This window comes from Leuciscus leuciscus, assembly GCF_965113295.1.
Source record: "Leuciscus leuciscus genome assembly, chromosome: 17".
In the NCBI taxonomy this organism is placed as follows: domain Eukaryota; kingdom Metazoa; phylum Chordata; class Actinopteri; order Cypriniformes; family Leuciscidae; genus Leuciscus; species Leuciscus leuciscus.
Genome location: NC_138741.1, coordinates 31082221 through 31099055, shown reverse-complemented (window position 1 = coordinate 31099055; position 16835 = coordinate 31082221). Strand labels below are relative to the sequence as shown.

At 39.2% G+C, this 16835-nt stretch overlaps 1 protein-coding gene across 2 annotated transcripts in view; it reads right to left on the bottom strand.

Moving 5' to 3' along the window:
• Nucleotides 1–6078: 6078 nt before the first annotated feature.
• mthfd1b (methylenetetrahydrofolate dehydrogenase (NADP+ dependent) 1b) overlaps nucleotides 6079–16835 on the bottom strand; it is a 35593-nt gene continuing 24836 nt past the window's right edge. For both annotated transcript variants that reach the window (XM_082143445.1, XM_082143446.1), the window contains 14 exons: nucleotides 16422–16496; nucleotides 15560–15662; nucleotides 15256–15332; nucleotides 12699–12839; nucleotides 12540–12608; nucleotides 12212–12323; nucleotides 11841–11980; nucleotides 11627–11668; nucleotides 8501–8601; nucleotides 7472–7649; nucleotides 7197–7304; nucleotides 6924–7076; nucleotides 6633–6741; nucleotides 6079–6552 (listed from right to left, as the gene is read on the bottom strand). In XM_082143445.1, the coding sequence (XP_081999571.1) occupies nucleotides 6652–6741; nucleotides 6924–7076; nucleotides 7197–7304; nucleotides 7472–7649; nucleotides 8501–8601; nucleotides 11627–11668; nucleotides 11841–11980; nucleotides 12212–12323; nucleotides 12540–12608; nucleotides 12699–12839; nucleotides 15256–15332; nucleotides 15560–15662; nucleotides 16422–16496 (1389 nt within the window). In that variant the 3' untranslated portion in view covers nucleotides 6079–6552; nucleotides 6633–6651. The remainder of the gene's footprint in view (nucleotides 6553–6632; nucleotides 6742–6923; nucleotides 7077–7196; nucleotides 7305–7471; nucleotides 7650–8500; nucleotides 8602–11626; nucleotides 11669–11840; nucleotides 11981–12211; nucleotides 12324–12539; nucleotides 12609–12698; nucleotides 12840–15255; nucleotides 15333–15559; nucleotides 15663–16421; nucleotides 16497–16835) is intronic.

Here is a 16835-nt window from a genome sequence, read left to right as displayed (position 1 = left end):
CTCTTTTCTTCTGAAGGCAACTGCCTACCCCCCCAAACACCACTCACATCTCTGAACATAGGGTAAACACAAACCTCACCACGCTCTCAGCAACATGATACCATCTTCACTCAGCATGTTATTTTGTTGAGATACCACAAAACTGTCCGCGAAATCTTGCCAAATTAGCCCAAGCTGTCAACGAACGCGATCGCGTCATCTGAAGAGGCAAAGCGTTTCACTAGCCCCGTTTACATGCACACTTTTTTGCTATTCTGATCGTTCTGATTGACGGATTCCGGTTGACTGTTTACATGGGATGTTATCTAAACCGATCTGGTGTTTACATGTGCTGACGCTTTCAGTCGGAATAATTTTGTGACATACGCTCACAGCTTGTCTGCCGAATCTGGAAGCTCATTATTTCCCACGTTTTCAATCCTGTCAAGATGGTGTATCACTTAATCGTCGCGTTAGTTGTAGGCATCTAATCAGAAAGAAATCACTGGAAACAGCGCGTGATCGCAAAACAAAAACACGATAAGAGCGACCGTTTGCTGGCATTTCTGTTGTTTAATTGAATATTTAAAACCCAATAATCGATGTTTTAGAAAAAAAGCGATCCATTGATCATAATGAATTAATTTGTGTCAAAATTGCACATTAGTCACACAGAAATAAAGTGGTTTACCGTTTATGACGTTTGTGAACGTCTATTTCACAAATGAAAGAGGACACGCAACTTATTCAGTCGCGTCTGTTTCTGTTTGGTAGTTACAGGACATATTTAGCCTACATAACATTTAGAAAGAATGATCATTTCTACAAATATGCCACCAAAAATATGACCTGAGGTGTGGAGCTTTAGCACTCTCTCCCAGAAGGATACAGATATATTTTCAGTCAGAGATAAGCTAGGATAGTCCGGTATAAAGAGACGAGACGTAGGCTAGCCTACTGACAGATAAAATAAAAACAGGATTATGATAACATATGATTTGTCTGATTTTTTCAAGCGTTCATATTTACCATATTTACTATGGTAATGGTTAGCGTGCATAGTTTTTTGCAACGGGTATAAATATTCCTACCTTATACGGTGATCAGAATCCACATCGGATCACAAAGCATTATTTTAGCTGACAGAATTATCTGGCGCAAAACCAGGCATGCGCAGAAAGACGTACACTCAAAGTAATCGGATCAGCTCGTTTACATGGTGTAATCTTTCGTTTGATCGGTTCATGAAAAGGTTTATTCCACCCCCTTCAATCCGACTGAAATTTCAATCGGTTTGAGCATTTTTATTCCGATTGAGGTGTTGACATGGAGCATTTTCATTCTGATTGGACTTTTAAACTGGTTATAATCGGAATACAATGCTACATGTAAACGGGGATAGTGTCCCGTTGACGGTCAGCCTCAGAGTTGCAGGATACAGTAGTGCATACTCAATCTTCATCTTCTGCAGTCGCCGTTTGACAGTGTCGAAAGCCTTGCGTTTCTTTATCACCATCGCAGAATAATCGTTGAAGAATGAAATCCTCGGTCCTGCGTCAGTGCTCCTTTCGGGATCCATGCCAACACAACGAGCTGCGTCCAAAACTCGCTGTTTGTCCGTAAAGTTATGAAACTTTATGATGACAGGTCTGGGTCTCTGCTTAGGTCCTGGTAATGGCGCTAACGAGCGATGAGCACGATCAAGCTTGATCCGTCCAGCCTTCGTTGCAATCTTTAAGTAATCGGGCAACCACCTTTCAAAGAAATGCACCGGATCACTTCCTTCCGCGCCCTCTTGAAGACCGACAAGACGCAAATTACACCTGCGCCCGCGATTCTCCAGATCGTCGATGTGCGCTGACATTTCGCTCACTTTTTTTTAAGATCAGCCATGGTGGCCTGCAGAGATTCCGTTGAATTTTCCACACCGACTATTCGTTCCTCCGCCTGGCCCACTCGCTCCACCAAGGCTTGGAACTGAACGGTTTGATCGTTTATCGCGGCTAGGACAGTATTCACTTTCTCATCTATTACCTTCATAATGTTTTCAGTTAATTTGTCCAGAGCTTGAGCAAAGTTGGAGTTGGAACTTTCCTCCTCACGACTCTTCATGCTCGCGTCGCTCATATTAGCACCATGCTCGTCACGGCTGATAGCAGGACTCTTCGACGCAATCTTCTTAGCTTTGGGCATTCTTTCAGATCCTTTTGTAAAATATTGATCTAAAGACATGGCACAATAACCATTTAAGCTCGTAGAATGATTTCGCTGAGTGTAAAATATTAATTAAATCGAATATTTGAACTAATGTCAGGAGAGCTCGCCAAAAGACGTGTCCACTCTACGATGCCATCTTTCTTCCCTCAAAGATTGCTTTATTAATAATATTCCTGATCAGTTTCATCATCTCAGTATCCCAGATAGCTTAGAAGAACTCGATATTGTGACAGAAACTTTTGACTCCCCTTTGCGCTTGAAGATTAAAGAGAAAATAGTCCAACAAGCACACTCAGGCTCTTAAGAGAGCAGCCAGAAAAATGGAGCGCAACTGGAAGAAAACAAAATTAGAGTTATTTCGTATTTGATGGAAAGAGAGCACAATTGCGAACAGAGAGGCCTTAAAAACTGCCAGATCTGCTTATTTTTCAACCCTATTAGAAGAAAATAAACAAAACCCTAGGTATTTCTTTGAAATACCTTCAACTAGATGGAACTGGATAATATTCTGATTGTTCCAAACCAATCTGACTTCTGACCTATAATGCTGCCTGAATCATAATCATACACTGTTCGTTCATTGGCCAGAGGAGAACTGGCCACCCAACTGAGCCTGGTTTCTCCCATGTTTGCATATTGCAAATCTCAAAATTCTGTCCAGTTGATAATACCTAGAATATCAAAATCTACTGCAGGCAGCAGATCCTTTTCCTATTTAGCACCTAAACTTTGGAACAGTCTTCCTAACATTGTCCGAGAAGCAGACAAAGTGTCAGTTTAAATCTAGACTAAAAACACATCTCTTTAACCTGGCATACACAACACATTATCAATTTCTATAATTCAAATGAGTTCAATTATTGTTAGGCTGCATAAACTAGGTCAGCTGGAACCAGGAAGACTTCCCTTAACACCTGATGTACTCGTTACATCATAAGAATGGCATCTACGCTAATATTAGTCTCTCTGTTTATTCCGAGGTTTACCGTAGTCAGCCGGATCCAGGACATATCCAGATCAGATGATGGACCTGCACCTAGACACGACCACAACACATCCCTGAAGTGTCAACAGAGACTGTCAACTTGACTATCCCCTGCGAAGGCCTCATTGACACAGTTTTTTTCCTCTGTACATATGAAAACGTTATAATAATGATTCCAGTTCAAAAACTTCACCCATTTCAAAGTTTGCATTCTCAGGCCACCAAAACGCTGCTGTCATGTAAACGAATGGCCAGAACGCATTTAAAGATTTCTGTTTTCAGTTGAAAACGGTGTTGTGTAAATGGCCCCAAAGTTAATACCTAATGATTTTTACAATGGAAATGAATCAAAAACTTATTTAAGCTGGACAACAAAACTTGTTGCACTATTTTCCTGTTATCACTGTAAAGCTGCTTTGAAACAATCTCTACTGTAAAAAAGCGCAATATACGTTTTTTTTTTTTTATTACAAACATAATACATATTCCATTTAGTCTCTCAATTATTGAGCTAAACGGATTAAGTATTATGTTTGTAATTTAATTCCTCAATTATTGAGCTCCCCTCCTTTAACTGCCACCTTATCATGGTGGAGGGATTTGAGTACCCGAACGATCCTAAGAGCTATGTCGTCCAGGGCTATATGCCCCTGGTAGGTTCTCCCAAGGCAAACAGGTCCTAGGTGACGGGTCAGAATAAGAGCCGTTCACAAACCCTTTATGTTACAAGTTAAAATAAGGACCGTGACGTCGCCCTGCATAGCGCAGTCGGGGCCCCACCCTGGAGCCAGGTCCGGGGTTGGGGCTCGCATGCGAGCGCCTGTTGGCCGGGCCTCCCCCCACAGGTTCCATAAGGTAAGGTCTCCGGTGCCTGTTGAGGCGGCAATCCCCGAACCCGGTGGTGGACACCGTAAAGTAAGGGATGCCGTCAAGCTGAAGGAGGAGTCCTATCAGGCCTGGCTGGCTTGTGGGACTCCTGAGGCAGCTGAGGGGTACCGGCAGGCCAGCGGACTGCAGCCCCACCCTGGAGCCAGGTCCGGGGTTGGGGCTCGCATGCGAGCGCCTGTTGGCCGGGCCTCCCCCCACAGGTTCCATAAGGTAAGGTCTCCGGTGCCTGTTGAGGCGGCAATCCCCGAACCCGGTGGTGGACACCGTAAAGTAAGGGATGCCGTCAAGCTGAAGGAGGAGTCCTATCAGGCCTGGCTGGCTTGTGGGACTCCTGAGGCAGCTGAGGGGTACCGGCAGGCCAGCGGACTGCAGCCCGGGTGGTTGTGGAGGCAAAAAAAAAAAAAAAAAAAAAAAAAAAAAGTCGGGCCTGGGAGGAGCTCGGTGAGGCCATGGAGAAGGACTACCGGTTGGCCTAGAAGAGATTATGGCAAACCGTCCGGCGCCTCAGGAGAGGCAAGCAGTGCCCTACCAACACCTTTTACAGTGGAGGTGGGTAGCTGTTGACCTCAACTGGGGATATCGTTGGAACTGTGGAAGGAATACTTCAAGGATCTCCTCAATCCCACCGACATGTCTTCCATTTAGGAAGCAGAGGCCGAGGGCTCAGAGGTGGACTCGTCCATCACCCAAGCTGACCCTCTCCAGGGTGCTGGAGGATTCATGGGAGTTTGCCCAACCAATCCACATGTGCTTTGAGGATTTGGAGAAGGCTTTCGACTGCGTCACTCACGGTGTCCTGTGGAAGGTGCTCTGGGAGTATGGGGTCCGGGGCCCTTTGCTAAGGGATGTCCAGTCCCAGTACGACCGGAGCAGGAGCTTGGTTCGCATTGCCGGCAGTAAGTCAGACTTGTTCCCTGTTGGACTCCGGCAGTGCTGCCCTTTGTCACCGGTGCTGTTCATAATTTTTATGGACAGAATTTCTAGGCGCAGCCAGGGGCAGGAGGGTGTCAGGTTTGGGGACCACATGATTTCATCTCTGCTTTTTGCGGATGATGTTGCCGTGTTGGCCCCATCAGACCAGGCCCTTCAGCATGCACTGGGACGGTTTGCAGCCGAGTGTGAAGCGGCTGGAATGAGAATCAGCACCTCCAAATATGAGGCCATGATTCTCAGTCGGAAAAGTTCCTGCCTCAAGTGGAGGAGTTCAAGTATCTTGGGGTCTTGTTCACGAGTGAGGGAAGGATGGAACGGGAGATTGACAGACGGATCGGTACAGCTTCTGCAGTAATGCGGTCGATGTACCTGTCTGTTGTGGTGAAGGAGCTGAGCTGCAAGGCAAAGCTCTCGATCTACGTTCAATCTACGTTCCTACTCTCACCTATGGTCATGAGCTGTGGGTCATGACCGAAAGGACAAGATCCCGGATACAGACGGCCGAAATTAGCTTTCTCCGCAGGTTGGCTGGGCGCTCCCTTAGAGATAGGGTGAGGAGCTCGGTCACTCAGGAGGAGCTCAGAGTAGCTGTTCCGGATGCCTCCTGGACGCCTTTCCCGGGGAGGTGTTCCGGGCACGTCCTATCGGGAGGAGACCCCGGGGAAGACCTAGGACACGCTGGAGGAAGTGTCTAGGGAGAGGGAAGTCTGGGCATCTCTGCTTAGACTGCTGCCACCGCGACCAGGCCCCGGATACACGGAAGATGCATGTATGTATGCATGCATGTAATTATTGAGCTCATAATCACTGCATGATAACTGGCTATGCTTTTTAAAGTTGTTTTAGATTAAGCTAATTAAACTTAATGAATCTCAAATACATCTTAGCATTTATTTTAGTCAAGTAACAAGAAGTACTAAAAAAAAGAAGAAAAAAAAAAAAGAAGAAAAAAAAACACATTAGATTTCAAGTGTTTCTCCTACATGAAAATAAACTTATTGGTAACTTTTTGTGAACTCTATTGCTTCTCAGATTCTCAAATCAAAAGCTGGCATTTCAAACACAGATGAGACTGATTGCATTTGAGGCTCAGGTCACAATTTATTTGAATTTTTTTTATTCATACAATGTAAACATTCAAACAGAATCTGACAATCTTTCAGTATACAGAAGCTTACCTACTCTCATTTGGCACTTGACAAGTTTCAAATTGTAGCCAGAAACCTTGTAGAAAGAACATAGTTCTTAACCGAAATAACAAGTGTTCATAATGTTTAGAAATGATAATTAATTTAAAAATGTTTTTAACCACTTACAAAAACACTTGGACCAGACTATACCAAGGACAGATTTGTGCTCCAGTATATCAGCAAAAATATTTATTAGAAATAAATGTTCATTAGGAAACTGGACAAATGTAATGGATCAGAATATATAAAAAGTTATGACAACATCTGTTCTGTTAGTAATATAAACAACCAATAACCTCTGATCTGAGAGGATGGAAGACTTTAGTCCATTGGAAGGAATCCTATGTGGACTGCGACAAACTGTAATGTTAAACAAGAAAATTAATAATTACAACTTAAAAGATGTTTTATGGATGCATTTTGATGCGATTATTACATACCCTTATAAAAGTGCCTCATTTAAAAAAGTCCAATAACCTCTCCACTCTCAGTGTTAAGATCAATGTCGTAGAAACATGGTCGAGTAGGAAGGCCAGGAATAGTCGGCATCTGCATAAAATTGTGAACATTTAGTTTAGATGGTACCAATCATATTAGAACTACTGTTTTTACATAATAACAGTTTGAATAAAAGAATGAACAAACAGTTATTTAAACAATCAGGAAAATCCTCTGAGGGGTTGAAAAAATTTGATGCATATTGTTAAAAATGCCCATATTACGCTACTTACTGTGCCAACCAGTGGGTAGAGAAAGCCTGCCCCTACACTGGCACGAATGTCACGAATGGGGAGAACAAATCCAGTGGGGACGCCTTTCTTTTCAGCATCATGTGACAGAGACAGATGAGTTTTTGCCATGCATATGGGTAGATTTGAAAAACCCTTGAGGGAGACAAAAAAGCTGTATAAACATAATGTAATCTCATGTATAAGGTTCTCTAATGAGAGACAAAAATTCCAAGTTCAAAATCCCACTCTCTTTACTCAATCTGCTATTCATACCTGTTTGCTATACAGGTCCACCTTTTGCTGAGCATCTGGGAGAAGTTCAATGTCATCTGCACCATAGATCTTCTGCGCAATGATTCTGATCTTGTCTGCAATGGGTAACTAAGATAACAAAAATAAATAAGCAAATGGTGTGTGAATGGGTTCATTTGAAAAATATGGCAGTAGAGTAAACCCTTTAATATTGTGTAAAACATGCCTCCTTGCAAATTTGTTTTATTTATAAAAAATAAAAAAAATGCTACAACACTAACATTCTTATTTTTTACCTTAATGTCATAAAGAAATTTGAAGCTGCTGGGTAAATCTGCAGCTTTTTGTACTGCTCTAGCCAGATCTACAGCACCGGCGCCCCCATCAGCCCAATGAGAGCAATGCACAGCATCAAACGCTCCTGCCTCTTTGGCTAGTTTACAGATCAGATCCAGTTCAGCCTTTGTGTCTGTCCTGCAAACATGAGACAGCAAGATTTAGTTTGAACAGATATTAGCTATACAGCAGTTTGATTTACATTGTCTGTGCAGAAAATAAAACTCATAATTCCTAAATGATGCTCAATTTCATTCAATATCAAGAACCTTTGTCACAGTCAAACCTGTTGTTGGCTTAATTTTAACAGGATATGGTAATTTAGTCAGATTAATCATGTATGGCCTTCAATCATATTTACTAAGTGCAATGTTTTAATTGTGTGTTGTCTGTGTACATGTGCAATCTGATGTCTTTGGCCGTTGCATCTTAAAAATCCTGACCATCTTGACAGCTCTTCTTGACATTCATAGGAGACGTAACAAATATCCATTACACATACAATTTGTAAACTGAATGATTCAATCACGAATCAGACAGATCTGGTTCACAATGATCCCGTTGCAGCAGTAAACGGCATACTGAAGGTAAACTTTCAGTGAACTTAAATGAGAGACTTTAAATGTGCTGTTTGTACTGTTTCAGAAGACCTATTTTGGGGTTAGCTATTCCTTCAGAAGTGGTTCAAGTTTGAAAAGTGTATCTTGAGACTGCTGCATTTTATTGTTGTTCACTGGGTTCTGTCTAGCTTTTTTTTTTTTTAAATGCAAGGCGTCATGTGTGTTATTAGGGCAAAAAGCACATTCTTTTGGTTACTTACATTTTCAACCGTCTCTGTCCATCGTAAACTATTATAGAACTGTGACCAACTACTCAATACACAAAGCTTTCGGAATTTCAATAGACGCTGTATATGCTCTACCATAAGACGGATATATTTATCTTGAATACCTATACTCTATATGTTTATTTAGCAGATGCAGTCTTACTTGAAAGCATTGACAGCTACAACTACTGGAACTCCAAAAAGCTGAGCATTCTCCACTTGTTTCCTCATGTTACTACAGCCGGCTTCCAGAAGTGCCAGATTCTGTAAGAGTTCAAACCACTTTCATCAGAACCACATCAAGTTTCACTCAGAACAGTTTAAATGATTTCTCTTATATAGTTCAATTATATGTAGATTCTTCAGCATCTAAGATGCCACTTACACAATGCAGCTTGTTTTATTACGCAAATGACGAGCACATACAAAATTAAAAATAAACGCTCAAGGTGCGCCCCAAATCATGTACTTGTGCACTATTCTACGTCATTTTGTAGTATAAATAGTGCGAGTAGTGCGTTCACACTGAAAATTCTAAAAAGAAAAAGTGCACTTTAAATACCCAGATGATGCACTTATGTAACTGAAAAAACGAAGTGTGTAACGTTGGACACTTCATGCACTCAACTGTCGCAGCTTTAATTACATAGTGTAGGGGGAGGGGCTATCAGACTACGATGTTGAAAGACAAAATAAACTTTAAAAAAAAGTTAATGCACTACACAGTTTAGAGTTGTAATTTGGGACACGGCGTGATTTGGGACGCAGCTTCAGGCTCAGAGGTATTCTCTCAAGTCTTGAGTCTTTTGCAAATGTTGACACTTTCTATCTCCCCAAATAAAGAGCATGCCATTTAAAACTGGCACTGTTTCAATTAATTAAAGGGATAGTTCACCCTAAAATGAAAATTAAGTCATCCTTTACTCACCCTGGTGTTGTTCTAATGCCGAATGCCCTTCTTTCTTTTATGGACCACAAAAAAAATTTAAAAAACGTCCTGCTCGCGCTCATCCATATAATGGCAGTGAATAGTGACCAGTCTCAATCTTTTTAGAAAATACTCACAAGTATCACAGAATGATCCCACGCAAGATGTGAAATTTTATCTAAAATCGAAATTGAATGTATTATTTAACAAAATTCTTGACCTTGGCCGTTGGTCGTGCACATTCGTGAGACTCGATTAGCACCTCAGTCCACTGTGTCTCGCCCAGGACATTTTTTTAGAAATTAGATCGGACAAAAAGTGACATTCTCTGAGGTGAATATATCCGCTGAGTTCGTCGTAACAAGTCGTCATCGCGTTCATATCTGTCAACTGTCATTCTGACTTTCATCAGACATCTGGACTTCCAGTCTGGTGATATAAGACACCATGATATAATCCCTTTTTTGGGATTTCTAGGCATTGTATTTCATGTCTTGTTTTTGTTACATGGGATTGTTCTGTGATACTTTTGCATTTTTTTTTTTTTAAAGCTTGATACTGGTCACTATTCACTGCCATTATATGGACAAGCACGAGCAGGACATTTCTTAAAAATTCTCATTTTGTGGTCCATAGAAATAAGAAATATAAGAGCATACAGAAAGTAGGTCATACAGCATTAGAACTACACCAGGGTGAGTAAATGATGACTTAATTTTCATTTTAGGGTGAACTATCCCTTTAATGTCAATAATCCAATGTTCTGGAGTGACTCCTGTGATTTACAAAATGTATTTAAATGTGGCTGGCACTCTCAATTTTACAGTGTATGTGGCCTTTCATTAATGCCTTGAGTGGTACACTGGGGGAAAAGAATTTCATTTTTAAGCAGATATATGCATAGACAAACAGCTATAAAATCAAACATTTGTGACCAAAATCTGACATCATGCTATGAGTAATTTTATATTATATGGTGAGGGTATACACTATTGATCACAATGTTTAGAACACCTCAATTTTTCCAATTTTTATTAAAAATAAAGCATTATAATTAATGGAATTATGTTTAATAATAATGTAAATAAAAAAACATGTGGCATTCTTTCTACAATAAAAACGTACACTTGGCTTGCTTAAATTTCCATAACTAAATGGTTTTGTAAAATTGACTCGTAGCGAACATCACAATATAGTCATCTTTCCTTGGAAATTCTATCCAAATAGGTTATACATTTTCATACAAATAGACCATACATACAGTGGGGTTTTGGACAACCTCACCATAAATCCTTTTTCTTCTCAGCATAAATTAATTAAAGCTTGGCTAGCAAATGAAGACTAGCAATAATTGTTTTTTATTGGAAGACAAAATAGCAATTTATACAAGTCACAGTCAGGCATGTGCCTTTGGCAGCTATGATGTCTGATTACTGGATTCAATTTGTCCCAGGTTTCTTTTTTGAAGATGTGTCAGCATACCTTCACGGCTTTATTGATTGATACTGGACTGATGAGACAAGCTATCTCTGTGACAGAGAAGCTAACCTACAGTATTCTTTGAGATTAAAGTCACACAAAATAACAAATGTGTAATGACTGGATTGAATTAATCTCCTCATATTTTAATTTATCTAATGTAAAAGAAATGGAATTGTTTGCACATTAAGGCTAGAATACACTGAACAGATTTTAAAATGCTACACATCAAACACTTGCCAACTTTAAAATTGGTTACAGAGAGAAACTGGGCATCATACACTACCAGACTTACAAGTCATACCGAACACACGCCTACATGCTGACTCCTTCAGACTACAAATCAGGGCAAAAAATATTAAATATTTAAAACAAAAATGCCCTTTTGTTAACAGCCAGGTTTGTTCTTTGTGAAAAAACAACAACAGTGCTGTTTTGTTTATATTTATTTGTTGCACTTTCTGTAAAATTAATAGAATTTTTATAAAAAAATAAAAAAATATTCTAATTTAGTTTTTCCAGCCCGGTTGACCACCTAAATGTGCATTCCTTACAAAGCATAAATCTGTATTCAAAATTAACACTGCAATTTGTATGGTGCTCCTCCACCAATGGATCTGTTGTTTGCTACTGTAGCGAAGATGAACATACAGTAACTTGCTTGAACTTTCAATAAACAAGGACAATCTAGACTTAATTACATATGTTATCAAATAACTAATTAACTGTGGAGATGCAGTGGCTGTATTGTCATCTGTATAGACTATTGACTGAACTCATTAATAAAAGTGATTCTTTTCCAGCTACTCAAATCCCCACTTTAAATACTGACCAGAACACATTTCAAAGACTAGCAGAAAAACATAAAAAATCTTACATTACCTCTTCAATATATTCTTTCGGAAGAGGCGCACCTGCAGTGACCTATAGAAAAGATACAAGCAATTCACATTAATAACTCCCTGTACAAAATTATATGTACAAGAGGTGAGGCAAAATATCAAACAGCATGAAACTAAATCATGCCAACAATGTTCTCACTTAAAACATTTATTTCTCTCCCACGACACAGTAAAGGGGTTATTCTCAGACTCACCGTTGGCCCACCCCCATGCATCTTAAGTGCTCGAACTGTGGCAACCAAGACCACAACATGAGGCTTGAGACCAGAGTAGCGACACTTGATGTTGAAAAATTTCTCCATCCCAATATCTGCTCCAAAACCTGCTTCTGTGACTGCAAGAAAACCACTAGAGTAAATATATGCTGATGGGATCCTTGACAACATTTTGTACAATTTTGTAAGTATTAAATTACTTTTGGTCCTTAACAACAATTTTTTTTTAAACCAAACTGTCTTTTTAATTGACAAAACTTTAGTTTTGAAAAATTGGTCAATTATATTGACTCCTCATATATAGATTTAAATTATGACAATAACAAAGTTCTTTCATCTGTGTAACTTACCCACAAATCCCTGAGGTCCAACTAGTTTCAGAGCAATTTTATCAGCCAAGATTGACGAGTTTCCATGCGCAATGTTTGCAAAAGGTCCAGCATGAACAAACACGGGGTTTCCCTAAACAATTGTTCACACAACAGCTTAAGACACAACTCTAAAGCACCCGAGAAAGAAGTGACAAGAAAAAAGCTGCAAAACTGAGCTAAGCAACTAGTGGATTTGAGCATGAAGTAGAGAAGATGCATCCATGAAGCCTTCAAGGCCTGTGTAGCTCTAGGTGATTCACATATTAAATTGAATATAGTACACACAACCCAGGACAACTCCTCTTACCTCTAGTGTCTGCATGAGGTTAGGCTTGATGGCATCTCGCATGAGTACAGTAAGAGCTCCACATACTCCCTAAGACACAATCATTACAGAATCAAAACACACGCAAAACATTTAGACATTTTAATTTGAGATAAAATGAGACATATGACAGCAGCACACCAAATCCTCTGTGGTGACAGGCTGACCACTGCGACTGGTGGCCACCACCATTTTTGCAAGTCTCTGCTTCATGTCCTCCAGACTGGTGGTGAGAGCTAAAACAGCCATAATCTCACTGGCCACAGTGATGTCAAACTGGGCCTGCAAAACAAAACACAAAAAAAAGTTACTTGGCCTGGTCTGCTAACAGAATAAAATAAAATGTTCATCATTACAATTGATTGCACATGAATGTTCTGCCCGTTTCAAACTTATCTAGCATCATGCATCGAGTTTACAAAGAAATGACTGTCATTAGCTAGTTACATGGCTCACTTGGGAAATAATTAATAGTTCAACTATAATAACTTGTGAGTTATTAAAACAATTTTTACAACTACGGAGTTCTTATGCAAGGTTCTTCAAACAAGAACACATTTCTTATGCAGTGTCTTTTAATTGGTCTACATATCTGCTACACATCTTTGTCCATTGCAGTCTTGCGCCACATTGCTGCATTATAATGCCAGGTCAAAGTTTGAGATTTACCGCTTTTTTTTTTAGGTTAACTAACTGGCATGGTTTACAGAACAATGTGTCTGTAGCGATGCTGTATTCAAGCCAAAGGAGAGCATTATTCCGCTGTACAGAAAAGAGTCTGTACTGGAGGCTCTACCTCAGACAAAAAACATGTTCACTCTGGAAAAGGGATTTTGTTCCAGCATTCTATTACATTCTTCCAAAAATGTAATGTTTTAGATTTTCGTTCTTTTAAAGTCCAAAAAGTCCTCAAATGTCACATTATTCAAGGACCAAATTATGACCTTATTATGGCATACATGTAGTGAATTAAAAAGGTCCATTTTATGTTCTCGAAACTCTTAAGAAATAATAATTCCAGTCGCTTAATTTTCCCCAGCTGCCTAAAATGAAAAATGTATTCTGGACATGTTATAAATAAATGGATAAAAATAATTTGCAGTCTGCATCTGCCCATATCTATGAGTGAAAGTTACTTATAAAAGGCAGACATGGTAACACTTGAACCCATTACTGCAGAAAGACAAGACAGACATTTTTATATTTTCAGTATCTGACTGCTACCAAAGCCGCTACTTTCAACATCATCCAAAAAAAAAAAAAAAAAATACAAGATTTTAGTTTAAAATACGCTTTGTGAAAGTCAATATTAAATGAATCAACATTGACTTATACATAATTATACAAGAGTTGCCGAATTATTTCCGCATTTGCATTGATTGAGTTCCTTTTTAGGTTTTTGAAACCTATAAGCAAATCAATAGCTGTGCTACTGTGTATTATTGGCTAGATTTATACAGTGGTATAGTTTGCAACTAAAGCCACACACCCTTATTATATCGGTGTTCAGCGCTCTTCTGGCATTCTTGATTAACTGATGTAAAAAAAAAACAAACAAAAAAAAAAAAACACTTCGCCAGCTCCGAGGATGCGCATAGTTTTTCCGTACAATGCTAAAATGTGTTTGTTTGGCTTAAATACAATATTGCAATATCAAATACAATATTGCATACAATATTCTGGAGAGTTTTGTGGCTTTCATGAAAATTAGTATTAGTAGTGTTCAATTGTGGATGGTGGTCTAGAATGTTTTACTCTAAGGATAAAGAATGATGTATGCTGTAATGGATGCAGTTATAGCTGACAAGGTTCCTGACATGATTTATTTTTTATTTTTCTGATTTAGATTTTTTGCATATTTTGTTGCGTTTTGTAGCAGAGGAAATAGGACTGACATGGCATGAATTATATTTGATTATTTTGTCTTGTGTGAATGTAAAATTTATCTAGCATCATTCATTGTGTTTGCAGAGAAATTACTGTCATTAGCTAGATATATGGTTCACTTGAGAAGTATTAAATGTGACAAGAATACAATAATTTTTTTTATGTTGCGTTTTTTTGTGTCTCATGTGGACATCTTTGTCCATTGAAGTGTCTTGCGCCACAAGTGCTGCATTACAAGGCCATGTCAGTGTTTTTTTTAGATGCTCAGCATTTTTTTATCGTAATCCAGCGGTCATTGAACACACTATGGCAACACTTTTTGGATGGTTCCTTTTGAGCATTATGTTGACTAAGTAACGTTGAACCTATGTGTCAACTAACTCTCATTACAGTATTAGTACACTGTCTGCTTAATATCTGCTAACTCTTTATTGTGATGCTCCTCCAACAGACATTCTACTGACTATAAGTAACTTTGCAACTACATGTCAACTTATTCTAACAGTCTACTAATAGTCTACTAACAATCTAATGAGTGTTAGTAGAGATGTAGGTGCAATGTTCCTTATAGTCAACAGAATGTGTTAAAGAGACCATCAAAATGTGAAGTGAAGCCAACACTATTTATTTAGAAATGAATGTGTTAAGGTAATTATTGAATTCTAAAAAATTATTAAATATTTTGTTTCAGACAACTGAAGTGATGTAGGCTGTAGACAGTGAGGTGGCTGGTCAAACAATGTTTGATCATACCTGTGCATGCTTGTGTTCATCAGTGTATAAAGCATTAGGTAATATGTGTGCTGCTCACAGTTCTGGTAAAGCCCTTCTCAGTTGGAGACTGGCCAATGGTGATTTTTCTCAGAAAACGATCATTTGTGTCCAACACTGTGATAAAAACCAAAAAAGATTTACATTTTCAGCTAAATGTGTATATACAGCAATTCATAATGTTCTGTAGCACCATCAAAGCCAATAGCAATCTACAAAAAATGTATAGTTTTATAGATTCAGTTTTCTCAGCTTGAATTCAGTTTGATATTCATTTTAGCTTATTCATCTCCTTAGCATAAATTGTATGAAAAACAGAAACAACAATACACATTCTATCGCACCTCGCTGCCATGTGATGGACTCGGGGTCCATGTCCAGCCTGACGAAGCGTGTGATTTCCTCCTCTGTTAACGTGCTGGGGTCTGTTTTCTTTATGCCTAGTTTCTATGGTTACAAGAACATCAAATATATTAAATTACAGAAAGCATGACAAAGTTTATTTGAGCAAATCTAATGTAAAGATTAGTTTTAGGGTGTGTTCACACTTGTAGTTCGGTTCTCTTGGTTGTTTTGGTCTGGACCAAAAAAAAAAGAAAAATGATACATTTAGTCCTGGTTTGCTTTTATGAAGTATATATTGCAGCAGACCTTGTCGAACATCCCAAACTCTGCTGTGTGCTGGGCTAAATGTGTTGACTGTATGTGCGTACATATGACTGCTCGTGAAGATCTTATAAAATGTGTAAAGGAGTCAAAACAGCGGAAGTCACACACAAAAGAATATCTGCTGCGAGACGACGCTGTTCTGATGCCTGTAACGAATTGTAATGGGCAACATCACGACTATGAAGAGAAAAAACAGGTATGTTTGAGCATTCAGTCCTTTTTAGGGACGCATCTTGTGACATCATGTCCTCCTGTTTTGGTTAGTATGCATGTCTTTGGTCTGTTTTGCGTTTATATTTTAGTAGCGCCACATTAGAGTTCATTTGAAAGTGTACAGACACCCATCTTTTCAGGGGTCGCACCAGGGTTCGGATGGCAGCGTCAAATGAACCGCACTAACAGAGCAATCACACCGGGTGTGTTTTTAATCGAACCAAACCTGCCAAGTGTGAACACACTCTTAGAAAGGGGGATATGAAATGACACACACACACACACACACACACACACACACACACACACACACACACTTTTTACCTCAAGTCTGTTGATCTGAACTGGGGAAAACTTCCTCTGACCTTCAGTCAGGGGTACCAAGCGATTAAAGAGAGCCTAGTGCAGTGATAGAATAATATTTAGCAGTTGATTTGGACAACACACTTAAATTGCATATCTTCTCAGTTTTAATTCATCTTAGAGCATCCTCACTGTTCCCCACATTAATTAAAGGTCAACATTTAAGGACACAGCCATGGTCCCTATTTTGTATAAAAGCAATACAAGAGCTCTGCTTAGAACACCGTCTGTGATAAAGAATCATGGAGATAAAGAATTTTGCCACGGTGACTCTGATAATAGACCAAAAAGGGGAATAAAACTTTTAATGCACTTCTATGAATACTGACTGGGCGAGACACTTAAGCGAGGAGAGAAGCAAGAGATTAAGTGTAA